Source organism: Amphiura filiformis, chromosome 12, assembly GCF_039555335.1.
Source record: "Amphiura filiformis chromosome 12, Afil_fr2py, whole genome shotgun sequence".
NCBI lineage: Eukaryota > Metazoa > Echinodermata > Ophiuroidea > Amphilepidida > Amphiuridae > Amphiura > Amphiura filiformis.
Genome location: NC_092639.1, coordinates 44,934,132 through 44,947,662, shown reverse-complemented (window position 1 = coordinate 44,947,662; position 13,531 = coordinate 44,934,132). Strand labels below are relative to the sequence as shown.

The window sequence follows — 13,531 nt, the reverse complement described above, 5'->3', positions numbered from 1 at the left end:
CAAATTTTAATATGGCTATCTACTCAAGATGGTTCATACCAAATACGTTTTAATATTGCTATCTTCGGAAGATAGCTCATACCAAATCGATTTTGATGTTGCTATCTAGTGAAGATAGCATCTCATACCAAATTGGGTTTAATGTTGCTATCTATTGAAGATAGCAGCTAATACCAATTGGGTTTAATGAAGATAGCTCATACTTAACTTATTTTAATACTGCTATCTACTGGAGATAGCTCATACTAAATTGGTTTTAACATTGCTATCTGCTATCTGTGGGCTTACGTTATCGCACAGATGGTAATAGTACATGGTGTTACGTAGAATTATCATAAGTCAGTGCAAAATTTGCTACATTAGTGGAACCAAGGTTTTTTTTCACCCTTATACCCTAGGTAACAAGACCTGAGTTGGTATGACCTGCCTGGTTGTTTGGCTGTCCGGGTGGAAGCAAATTCATTAGTCCACTGTGCAGCTTCAACGCAACAACTGATCAACTTCAAACTTGGTATGTTGATTGGATATGTTGACTTGGTGTGCTGTATAGTTTTGTGTCATGTTATTTGCATATTTATGAATATATTTATGAATCAGCTAATTTGCAGATTTTGCCTACATTTTCAATAATCCACTCTGCAGCTTAAACGCAATAGCCGATCAACTTCAAACTTGGAATTATGATAGTATACAGGTGTTTCAATAAAAATAGGCCCTGTGGATCGGGGCGTAACTTAAAATGTCGGCAGTAAAATCAAAACTTTTTTGAAGATTCATGACCATGACGTTACTTCTTTAAAATGGTGCACAAAGCATACGGTAGTACGGTCACCCCAAAAAGAATACGGAATTCCAGAATTTTGACCAAAATATTAAAATGTTGCGTCTTAAAAAGATAAAAAGCTGCAAGATTAGACTACCGACTGAATTACTGGTATCATTTGACCACTTTCTTGGTCTGTTAAAGTGGTTGATTACATCGTTTTTTTCTCGACTTTCGATGATGCATGCACATTAAAAAATTATTATTTAATAGGCCTACAAGATGCTTGCCGAAATAATTTTCTTCTGACTTGCAGATTTTTTATGCACATTAATATTGTTATTAACCACCTAATGCTGTCTTCTGAAGGTAAAAACGGTAGTTGATGCGCGACTAGTGATTTTCAAAACATAGCCTAAACAGGATTTACCCTTTTGAGCAAAAACATCCATATACAGGAATGTGGCGCATTTTAACAACACATAACTTAAGCAGGATTTTTTTATCTGAAAGGTAGCACCAATATACTTTATATGATTTCTTTATCATTTTCCAATATAATATTTGAGTGATGGATGGTCCTGGTGCATATCAGTTGAGGGAGCACGCTTTGCGAATTCTCGGGCTCAATAAATGACTCCTAAACCATGTAAAGTTATGTAAACGCATCAACTATATTTTAAGATTTTTTCCTGGTCAATCATGTGTACATTATCAAACTTAAGTGACCCCATGGCTCTTTTGTTGCTTGAGAAAATGAACTATATTTTTAGAAGGTATATTTAAGCGCGCTTCATCAGACTCCGCATGTTACGTACAATATTTCATGTACAATACTTTTCGTGACGTCAAAAAGTATTGCACGTCCAATAAATATACATGCCATGACGAGTTGAATCAGATGAAATAACGCGCTATAACATAAAAATCATCCGCTGTGGTAAGGCCTATAACCGTTTTTGCATTCACGTTTCTCGCGATTGATTTCATTACTTTAGTAACGACCTATATCCACGTCCAGATACTAATTTCGGTTTCTCTAAATGTGGTAACAGGGCAGGATTTGGAAGAGGCGAATGATGGGTTTCCAGATTATGGGTAGGCCTACCGAACTACCGAAGTAAGCATCACACCTATAAAACAAACAGAGTTGTGTCAAGTTGGGTCTTGATCTATGAGAGACGCATTTCATAGTAGTTTCAAAAGTCAGGGCAGGTATGGGTAACGGGTTTCGGTAATTAGAAATAGGCCTATCACGAGAAGCGCCCTGCGAAATCTAGTTAGTATTAATATTACTAACTTAAAAAAGGTGCCCATTGATTATAATAATAATTCAAGTACAGATGAATACAAGAAGACATAAAAAGATGTTCATCATTCCGTGCACTCACTAAATTTACCACTCTTAGAAATTTGGCAACTCTGTATCAATTAAGCAACCAATGATTGTAGCAAAACATATATTTTCCCGGTACACACTTCTTATTCGACGTGCAATACTTTTTGACGTCAAGAAAAGTATTGTACATAAAATATTGTACGTAACATGCGGAGTCTGAAGCGCGCTTTACACATATTTTTAACCCAAAGAGAAAGGTGTGAAAAACATTCTTTGGGAGATTGATTGATTGGTTGGTTGATGTGTTCAACTCGTACCCGGCAGAGTTTACTTCATTTCTTTCTTCCATTATAAACTACACTGCAGCACATTATGTGTATTGCCCCCCCCACAGTGGAACGGTCCAAAAGTGGGTCTATTTGTACAATCCCAATTATCTCAGTGACGTGTGAGCAGATTTTGCTGATTTGCACACCATCTTAAAGACGAAACGTCATGGTTCTTGAATCTACAAAAAAGTTTTGATTTTACTGCCGAAATTTTAAGTTACACCCCCTAATCCACAGGTCTATTTTTATTGAGACACCCTGTATGGGATATGCTGTATAGTTTTGTGTCATGTTATTTGCAGATTTATTAATATTAACGAGCTTATTTGCATATTTTGCTTACATTTTCATTAATCCACTCTGTAGCTTTAACGCAATAACCGATCAACTTCATTATTATGTTTTCAGGGTTATTAGGAGTTAAGAAAACCTAATAATGATAATATTGGATGGCTTATTTCGCATGATACCATAACATATCGGATTCGTTGGCTCGTCCGATATTTTTATGACTCATCCGATATGTTATGGTATCATGCTCAGCCATCCAATATTATATCAAACTTGCTATTGTGATAGTATATAATGGTGAACTGATGTGCTGTATAGTTATTTGTCAAGTTATTTATGAATTTTAATATTATTTGTATTTACACACCTTTGTGTGGGGCCACCTTAATTACGACGAACCGCGTAATTTTAGTTTAATATTGTTATCTACTGAAGATAGCTCATATCGAATTTGTTTTAATGTCGTTATATACCAAATTGTGTTTAATGTTGCTATCTACTGAAGATATCAGCTCATACCAAATTGTGTTTAATGTTGCTATCTATTGAAAATATCAGCTCATACCAAATTGTGTTTAATGTTGCTATCTACTGAAGATATCAGCTCATACCAAATTGTGTTAAGGGGGTACTACACGCCTGGCCAATTTTGAGCATATTTTTACATTTTCTCAAAAATTATAGCGCATTGGTGACAAGTAAGATATGTATATTATAGGGGCAAGGACTACAACTACTGCACTGAAAATTCAGCAACTCAAGGCAAGTAGTTGTTGATTTATTGATCAAATATTGGTTTTCCCTCATTTTTGACTGTAACTCCATAACTGTTGTCTGTGCTGAAATAAAATTTCCAGTGCAGTAGTTGTAGTCCTTGCCCCTATAATAAACATATCTTACTTGTCACCAATGCGCTATAATTTTTGAGAAAAATGCAAAAATAGGCACAAAATTGGGCAGGGGTGTAGTACCCCCTTAATGTTGCTATCTACTGAAGATATCAGCTCATACCAAATTGTGTTTGATGTTGCTATCTACTGAAGATATCAGCTCATACCAAATTGTGTTTAATGTTGCTATCTACTGAAGATATCAGCTCATACCAAATTGTGTTTAATGTTGCTATCTACTGAAGATATCAGCTCATACCAAATTGTGTTTAATGTTGCTATCTACTGAAGATATCAGCTCATACCAAATTGTGTTTAATGTTGCTATCTACTGAAGATATCAACTCATACCAAATTGTGTTTAATGTTGCCATCTACTGAAGATATCAGCTCATACCAAATTGTGTTTAATGTTGCTATCTACTGAAGATATCAGCTAATACCAATTTGGGTTTAATGTTGCTATCTACTGAAGATATCAGCTCATACCAAATTGTGTTTAATGTTGCTATCTGCTGAAGATAGCAGCTTATACCAAATTGCGTTTAATGTTGCTATCTACTGAAGATATCAGCTCATACCAAATTGTGTTTAATGTTGCTATCTACTGAAGATAGCAGCTCATACCAAATTGTGTTTAATGTTGCTATCTACTGAAGATAGCTCATACCAAATCGGGTTTAATATTGCTATCTACTGAAGATAGTAGCTCATACCGAATTGTGTTTAATGTGGCTATCTACTGAAGATATCTCATACCAAATCGGTTTTAATGTTGCTAATCTACTGAAGATAGGAGCTCATACCAAATTGGGATTAATGTTGCTATTTACTAAAGATAGCTCATGCCAAATTGGTTTTAATATTGCTATCTACTGAAGATAGCTCATCAATACCTTTATTTTTTTCTTATTATTTATTCATTCATTCATTCATTCATGTATTTTATTGTCATATTTCAAATACAAAACATCAAATCAATGGCATACAAATACAATATAATACAAGTTACTTCAGGCAATAAGTGATCAATATAATCAAGAAAATACTCAGCATGATATAACAGATCAATACAATCAACACAATGTATATAAAGACAATGCCAGCAAAGACTTAGGCAATAACTAATAATCTTATATATTTAAAGTTACATAGTGATTTATAAATCATATAAATCAAGATAATTTAATACAAACTATAATAATTTAATTTAAAGTAATACAATACAATATAAACAAGAAAATTCGCAGCATGCATGATGCAGATCTATGTGATCCACGCACTGGGCGGTGCAAACAAATATTATATATATAATTATCGTTTATACAGTAAGCAATATAAACAAGAAAATACGCAGTATGCACGAAGTAGCCGATCAATATGAACCATGCACTGTACTATGCAAACAAAAATTATTATAATTAAATAACTTGCTTTTATTTTATATTTATATACATTTATGTGAATATCTGAAAATCATTATGGGTTACCATGGGTAAGAAAACACTTGTTGAAAAATAATAGGGTATCAAGTTTAGTTGATAGGAAACTTAGCATAACAAACCCGAAATCAATATAAAAGAGTTAAATGAGAGGGCATACCCAAAGGGTACATGGTTATAGTATGTATCAGAAATCTTTACATATCAATACTGAAATCAATATGAGGGTTTGAAACATGAAGGAACATGCTGTAGAGATTCATCAGGTTTGTTATTGTTCAAATGATTACAGATTGTTTTTACAAAACCAATAGATTGTGGTGAATAGATGTTAATAACTCACCAGCTGACGTTTCATCCGTCTTGTTCAGTCGGATTTCTTCAGAGTTGTGATGAAGCTCTGCTACTGTACGACCTGGTGTTGCCAGTTCTTGAGTCGCTTTGTAGCAGAGGGTTGTAGAGATTGCTCAGGTTGTATGTGCCCTCGTCTCGGTTCATGGTGTTGCTCATTCCTCTCCTCCTGATCCATATGGATTCCTTTATCCATCGCTTTATACGTACCTCCTCCTTATCAATAACTCTCGACTCCTCCCAGTTAATTAAATGATTGCTTCTTGCTGCATGGTCAGCAACAGCTGACTTATTTTGTTCGCTCTCAGAAACTTTGCGTTCTGATCTGGTGTATTTTCTAGAACAAGCTCTGTCCACGTCCTTTTTATGTTCAGACAGTCTAATGCCAAATTGTCTACCTGTTTCACCTATATAAGTTGACTTACAGCCACTACAAGGAATTTCGTACACACAATTGGCTGTATCCACAACTTCCCTTTTATCTTTTGGGTGTACCAATAGACGTCTCAGAGTTGTGTGTGGTTTCATGGCCGTGGTAATGTCATATTTCTTGTAGATTCTTTGAATTCTTTCTGACAAACCCTGCACGTATGGTATGACTGCAAGGTTTCTTTTCTTTGGAGTATCGGTGTTGTTGTGTTTCTTAGTTGGTTTCTTGTTGGTTGGTTTCTTTTCCATCTGATCTTTGACCTTTTCGATTGTCCAATCGGGATAGCCACAATTGTTCAGAGCAGTCTTTATTTTACTTTCTTCCTGTTCTCGGTCTTTCTCTTCTGTTACTATCTTATCCTTTTCTGTCCAGTAGAGTGCGAACCACCCCCAACTTTTGGTGGAGAGGGTGATGTGAAGTGAAATTGAGATATTGGTCCGTATGTGATTTTTTCCTGTACACTAATAACTTCACTGAACCATCCTCCTTACGTACAATTAGGGTAACATGAACCGAGACGAGGGCACATACAACCTGAGCAATCTCTACAACCCTCTGCTACAAAGCGACTCAAGAACTGGCAACACCAGGTCGTACAGTAGCAGAGCTTCATCACAACTCTGAAGAAATCCGACTGAACAAGACGGATGAAACGTCAGCTGGTGAGTTATTAACATCTATTCACCACAATCTATTGGTTTTGTAAAAACAATCTGTAATCATATGAAGGAACATGGGCAGTTATACTAATGGATATAATGATGAGGCAATAATTCTGGTATACAAAGATCAATACATGTAGTAGAAGTCTTTACCTGTTTACCTGTCGTCTCGGGCACTCTTTTGGAAGGCTATAAAGCCTTATAGTCAATAAGTCAATAAGGAGGGTTTGAAATTATTCGTATTGCCTTGTCACGCATGTTCGTTGTGTATAATAAACTTGCAGCTGCGACAAATTACAATAAAAGTCAACCTGTACTCGGATTTGCGAAAGTATGTATAGGGTGCACGTGCACGCAACACAGTCATTTTCCTGACTGAGGTAGCTGACTCTGGCGTAAACTCTCACCGCGTCCAGTAAAGTAATTTTATCACTTGGACTCAACAATTGACATTAATTTGTCTCTACAAAGTAGAAGTTGTGATTTTGGTAAAACAAACAGCTCATTATTCATGTTTACAATGGAATCATCTCTGTCGTTCAAAACTGTACTCATTGCCAATCGTGGTGAAATTGCGTGTCGTTTGATGAAGACCTGTCATCGACTAGGACTAACTACAGTTGCAGTTTACTCCGATGCAGATATATCAGCTAAGCATGTGTCTATGGCTGATAAGGCTGTGCGACTGGGTCCAGCTCCGTCCGCGAACAGCTATCTTAACATAAATGCTATCATCAAAGCTTGTCGTGACTCTGGTGCAACGGCAGTTCTTCCAGGATATGGCTTTTTATCTGAAAACATTGACTTCGTTCAGAAATGCGAGGAGAATAACATCACCTTTATTGGTCCAACTTCGGAAAACATGTCTCATTTCGCTCTCAAGCATAAAGCTCGTGATTTAGCCCTATCACTAGGAGTTCCACTTCCAAATGCAAGTCCTTTGCTTAATTCTGTGGATGAAGCTTTGCACCATGCAACGCGCATTGGGTATCCTGTGATGGTAAAATCTACTGCGGGAGGAGGCGGCATCGGAATGAGCCGATGCGATGATGCTCAGCAGCTTCGAAATGCATTTGACCAAGCAGTACGATTAGCGACATCTGCATTCGGCGATGGTGGTGTGTATATTGAAAAATACATAACGTCACCGCGACATGTGGAGGTTCAAGTTTTTGGAGGTAAGAATGGTAGAGTTATTTGTCTTGGTGAACGAGAATGCTCTATCCAAAGGCGTCACCAAAAGGTTATTGAAGAAACCCCATCTCCTTTTCTTACTCCAACGCTACGTCAAGAGATGTGTGATACTGCGGTACGGTTATGCAAGCATATCAATTACCAATCTGCAGGTACGGTAGAATTTGTGGTAGACTCAACCACTGCTAAGTATTACTTTCTAGAAGTGAATACTCGACTTCAAGTTGAACATGGTATTACGGAAGCGGTTTCCAATGTCGATATAGTTGAATGGATGATCAGGTTGAGTGGGAATGACCCCGCCATTGAAACTGAACTCGATTCTTATAACCACACCCCATTTGGGCATTCCATCGAATGTCGCATCTATGCTGAAGATCCCGCACAGGACTTTCGGCCATGTACTGGAGTCATTACCGGGTTAGATCTCCCTACCCATCCATGGGTACGTTATGATAGCTGGCTGACGAAGGGAACTAACATTACTGCATTTTATGATCCTCTCCTTATGAAAGTCATTGTGCACGGTGAGACACGACCTGAAGCCATCCAACGCATGATCTACGTACTTTCCACTATGCAATTGTCCGGATTTCCGACCAACAAGGACTTTTTGCTTCAATTGTGTAAATCTGCTTACTTCAGAAGTGGTGAAACTACGACGTCATTCTGTAGCGCGTTTGAATATACTGCCCCATACATCGAAGTAGTGAAACCAGGTACGTATTCTTCATACCAGAATTGGCCAGGTCGATTGGGTCTGTGGAGTATTGGCGTTCCACCATCAGGACCAATGGACAACCTATCTTTGCGCATAGCTAATAAACTGGTAGGAAACATTGAATCTGCCTGTGGCATTGAGATGACGATTGAAGGAATGACGCTACGCATTCACCAAGCATGTACTCTTGCAATTACTGGGGCTCCAGTAGATATACTTTGCAACGAGGTGGAAATTCCGCAATATCAGGCAATTCAGTTCAAAACAGGAGATATTCTACGTATTGGAAAATGCAAAGCCAATGGTATTCGAATATATCTGGCTGTAGCAGGCGGATTCCAGGTACCAGAGTATTTGGGGAGTAGTAGTACATTCCCTGTGGGTAAATTTGGCGGTCTTCAAGGACGACTTTTGGCTGCTGGAGATGTATTGCCTTTAGCCAACGACAGTACCTACCTGCCTCTCTTCACGAATTTGAATTATGCTCCCGTGCTGTCCTCCACGTGGTCAATTGGTGTGCTGTATGGTCCACACGGAGCTCCCGATTTCCTCACAGAAGAGTATATGGAGACATTTTGGCGTAGTATGTGGACAGTGCATCACAATTCCAATCGTCTAGGCATTCGGCTTATCGGACCCAAGCCACGTTGGGCGCGAAAGGATGGTGGAGAAGCCGGTCTTCACCCCTCCAACATACATGACTGTGAATACGCGATCGGTAGTGTCAACTTTACGGGAGATCATCCAGTGATCTTGAGCGTTGATGGTCCGTCATTGGGAGGCTTTGTATGCCCTGTAACCATAGCACAAGCAGAACTGTGGAAGATGGGACAAGTAAAACCAGGGGATAAGATACAATTTGTACGCATCACACATGATCAAGCACGCGATATGCGTTTGTCTCAAAACGACTTCGTGGAGAGTATCGGTTTGGCACGCATGCAAATAACCGACACATGGTTCTATTCTGGACTTACCATTAATCAGAAAAGCGACTTCAAGCTTGATGCTCTGTTAGACACAATACCAGCAACTGATACCTTTCCTAAAGTCGAAATACGCGCACAGGGTGACGCCAGCGTCCTTATCGAGTATGGCAAGATGGTACTTGACATTGATCTGCGGTTATGCGTCTGGATGTTCATGCAATGGATTGACGAGTACAAAACCACGCATCCAACCTGCGGTATACAAGAAATATCTCCCGGAGTTCGATCTGTTCAAGTCCAATACGACACTAGACGCGTAGATGTTTCTCAGGTTTTAACTATCATTCGACGATGCAAGTACATTCCATTTGAATCGATCACGTGTCGTAGAATAGTCTTACCGCTCGCTTTCGACGACAAGTGGAATCGCGACGCCATAGATAGGTATATGTCCACTGGGAATTCATCGAAACCGTATGTCCCATCGAATATCGACTTTGTAGCCAGAATTAACGGGTTGAAGAGCAGACAAGAGGTTCTGGACATAATGTTGAAATCCACCTACCTAATCTTGGGATTAGGGATGTGTATCTGAATGCACCGTGTGCGGTCCCTATCAATCCGCAACATCGCCTTGTAACAAGCAAGTTTAGTCCAGCGCGTACCTTTACACCAGAAGGGGCTGTAGGTCTTGGGGGAGCCTATCTTTGTATCTACGGCATGGAATCTCCTGGTGGCTATCAACTAGTCGGTCGCACGCTGCCCATATGGAACAACTTTCCAGAAGGGAACAGTGCCACGCCCCATTTGTTTCGCTTTTTTGACAAGATACAGTTCTACCACGTTTCCGATGAAGAGTTGGAAGATATTCGCACCAGATACAAAGTGGGTGAGTTTACCATCAACATAACCAATGATACATTTAACATAGCCGAGTATCATCAAATGTTGAAAGATCGTCAAGAAGATATACAGACTTTCAAAGACAAACAGCATACAGCGTTCAAGGAAGAACTGCAACAGTGGGTTGATGCTGGCATGATAGGAGGGGAACTGGAAGAACCGGAGGATGATATGCAGGATCACGATCCAATTGAAAATGCAGCAAACGTGATCAACGCAACCATCGCGGGGAGTGTGTGGAAAATGCTGGTGAAAGAAGGGGACAAAATCGAGAAAAAACAAGTGGTCGCCATTTTGGAATCTATGAAAATGGAGTTCGCGATTGAAAGTGTTGTAGAAGGTCAAGTTGTGAAAATTCTGAAGCATCCGGGACATTTTGTCAATACAGGAGATCCGATCTTACTGTTAGATTAAACTTAATCGACCTTTTCGGTAAATCCCATAATTCTTTGAGGTTAGACCTGAGATGTCGTCATTTGACGTCACGCCGATGTGCACATCGTTTACCGAACATCGTTACTGCGCATTTCAAAGCTGTTTAGTGCGAAATTAGTTTGTGTCTGACGTCAGGGCAAAGACCGGCATTTTCGGTCTTGTTGACAGGACGTCATACGCAAACTAGTCTTTTTTAATTCGGTATCGGATTATAACGATGTGCGCATTAATTAGTTATACTCGCAGCAAACTTTTGATTTTAAAACGCTTTAAACATAATTTTTTAACAAATCACATTAATTTTGGTGAAAATACTTTAATTACATTAAATGTCGGGATTTATGAAGATCATGAAACGTTTTAAAACGTTTTGTATGAAAACATACTGCAACAACATTTTTAAAGCGTTATCAAAATGTTATTGTAAATTATAATTTTAGCCAATATTTTTGCTAAATAAGCCTATTTTATCAACGCTTTATAGATAGCATTATCACTGTAAATCCCTAGCTGTGACGCTTTTTAAACACGTTAGGCGTTTAGCGAAATTTTTATTATTATCTACATGTACCTTTTTAGAAAAAAGTTTCATATTTTGAAACCTATTCTCCTACACATCACAAATCCAAAATAAAAGCAACACCGACCCTTTGGTTTACAAGTTATCATACTTTGAATTTGTATCTAAACGCATCCTTAACACTATATAACCCAACATTATTTCAAACGTTTTCTGGCAACCTTTTCTAACCTTTTGCAAAACATTTTGTGTTTGTTGGCTTACTTTTTCATATAGCGTTCACTCAGATTAATGAGCATTCATAACAATTTGTAAGCGCTCTTTATTAAGCAAAGTCATTGTTCATTGAATTTACAACCATATGACAAAACAGGCGAAACTAGTAATGAACTGCGTTATCTGTTGACCTATAATGAAAAAAAACCGTGTTTTTAGGGGGAAGTGTTAGCTTTCGTTCAATATAAAACAATTCTGATTGGATGAAGGGAACACTTGTAGTTTTGACAAAAAAAAACAATCACATATGCCTATTTTCCACTAGTCACCAGCTATAGAAGCTCACACAGCTCCTATGATGCTATGCACTCAACCGTGTAGTATAAACAAAGACTGTGTAAAGACAATTAACTTTATACTTGGAAGCTCTTGGACGAAATTGTGTGCTCAGGTGTATCGAGGTGGAAACTATGCATAGATGCTTTTATAAGAGAATCGTTTTGTAGCCATATGTTCCATAACAAGTGATAAAATGCTCGTTCTGATAACGTGATAATGTGGTTAATACTGATAGTGATCAGGGGAAAATATTGTCCTCCACTATTATAAATTTTTAATTGATAATAATGACAAATTAATAATACTAATATTTGTTTTTGAAAACATAGTACATCATCTTAATTAATTAATTCTGCGTATGAATGGTCTGAATCTTTGTTAAATTGTGTGTATGTAAGAATATGCTTCCATTTTCCGAATAACTTGAATTGAAAACGTCTTGAATTCCAATGTTTGTGTTATTTTACGAATATTTCAATTTTGACATAATGTACACGTGTTTTGTGGGGATGTGTTATATTGGGGTGTTTTAGCAACTGAAGTAAATAGTTTATTGGTTATTAAAATTTAAATTGAGTATTGTACTATTTTAAGGTTAAAAAACAAGACTGTTTCCTGTATGACGCAAGCATTTCGTTTTGAGGTGACAATTTTACCGCATTTCGGGTTTTTTTTTTAATTTGAGAAATCCCGAGAAAAACCAAAATTTTCAAGCAAAAAATGACAATTATTTAAAGGAGAGAAGATGAACTGACAAAGAAGTTACTTGGCACCCCCGGGATTCGAACCTTAGACCCCTCGCATGCCAAGCACACGATCACCGACCGGTAGCCACGCGAATTACCTGTCCCGGACAGCGATTCCGTGGGTGATTGCGTCATTGCAGACCCTGGGATTCACGCATGCGCAGTGGTTTTCATCGTGGTATTTTGCATGGTTGTTAGGGTTAATTTGGTAAAGTAAGTGTAGTGTTGCTCTTATATGAACATATTTGACAGGGTTGTGTACATTTACCCTACTATATAAAAGAGTTTTTAAACTGTAAAAGAGAGGCTGTATTTTCTACCGAAAGGTATTTCTAGAAGTAACAAACATGTGCCAGAAAAGTTATTCATACTTGATGCTAGACTCATCAAACATACTTGAAACAGTTGTAATATCTACAAATATATATACTGAAATGGAACATATTTGAAGAGAATAAAACTACTGAATAAGGTTTCTGGATGATTTCAGTAAAATAGACCTGATTAAAATATTTGTTCATATTGTCAAGCAGTTGTGATTTTTCTCGATTTTTTCGCTAAATTTTCTTTTTCAAACTGAACAAAAAACAAATTCGGGTAGGTCGGGTAAGGGCAACACAACATTTTGATTGCCTTTAAATGTATGTATGTATAAAGGTATACATATAGTAGAATTTAATTCCTGGATTAAATGAAAAAAATAAATATCAAAACGATGTAAATTTAACATGTTTAAAGGCTTACAATGTACTCACTGTATGGTAACTTGTGCGATGTTGCGAGAAAAAAATTAAGAGCAAAATTCTTGATCTCTTTTACTCCTCTCTCCTTATAAAGTTTGTAATTGTAACGTAATAATAAGGGTATAGAAACAAAGGGCCGGGTATTCTGGCGTTTGAACGTGTTTCATTTTTGTATTGCTTAACTCCATTCCTCTTGATGTTCTTGAAGGTATTCTTTATTATGATCAACTTTTTCCCCAAGAATGTATGTAGTTTGAAAATTGTATACAACATTGCACTTAAAAACAT

At 37.6% G+C, this 13,531-nt stretch overlaps 2 protein-coding genes across 2 annotated transcripts; one reads left to right on the top strand and one right to left on the bottom strand.

Moving 5' to 3' along the window:
• Positions 1–5,435: 5,435 nt before the first annotated feature.
• Positions 5,436–6,083, bottom strand: LOC140166835 (uncharacterized). Its single transcript, XM_072190324.1, has one exon. The coding sequence runs from the start codon at positions 6,081–6,083 to the stop codon at positions 5,436–5,438; it is 648 nt and encodes a 215-aa protein (XP_072046425.1).
• A 920-nt stretch (positions 6,084–7,003) lies between these two features.
• Positions 7,004–10,784, top strand: LOC140166834 (uncharacterized). The gene is made up of 2 exons (XM_072190323.1): positions 7,004–9,598; positions 9,853–10,784. Exons 1-2 carry the CDS (start codon positions 7,009–7,011, stop codon positions 10,656–10,658), a joined length of 3,396 nt encoding a protein of 1,131 aa, XP_072046424.1. The 5' UTR covers positions 7,004–7,008; the 3' UTR covers positions 10,659–10,784.
• The last annotated feature ends 2,747 nt before the right edge of the window (positions 10,785–13,531 follow it).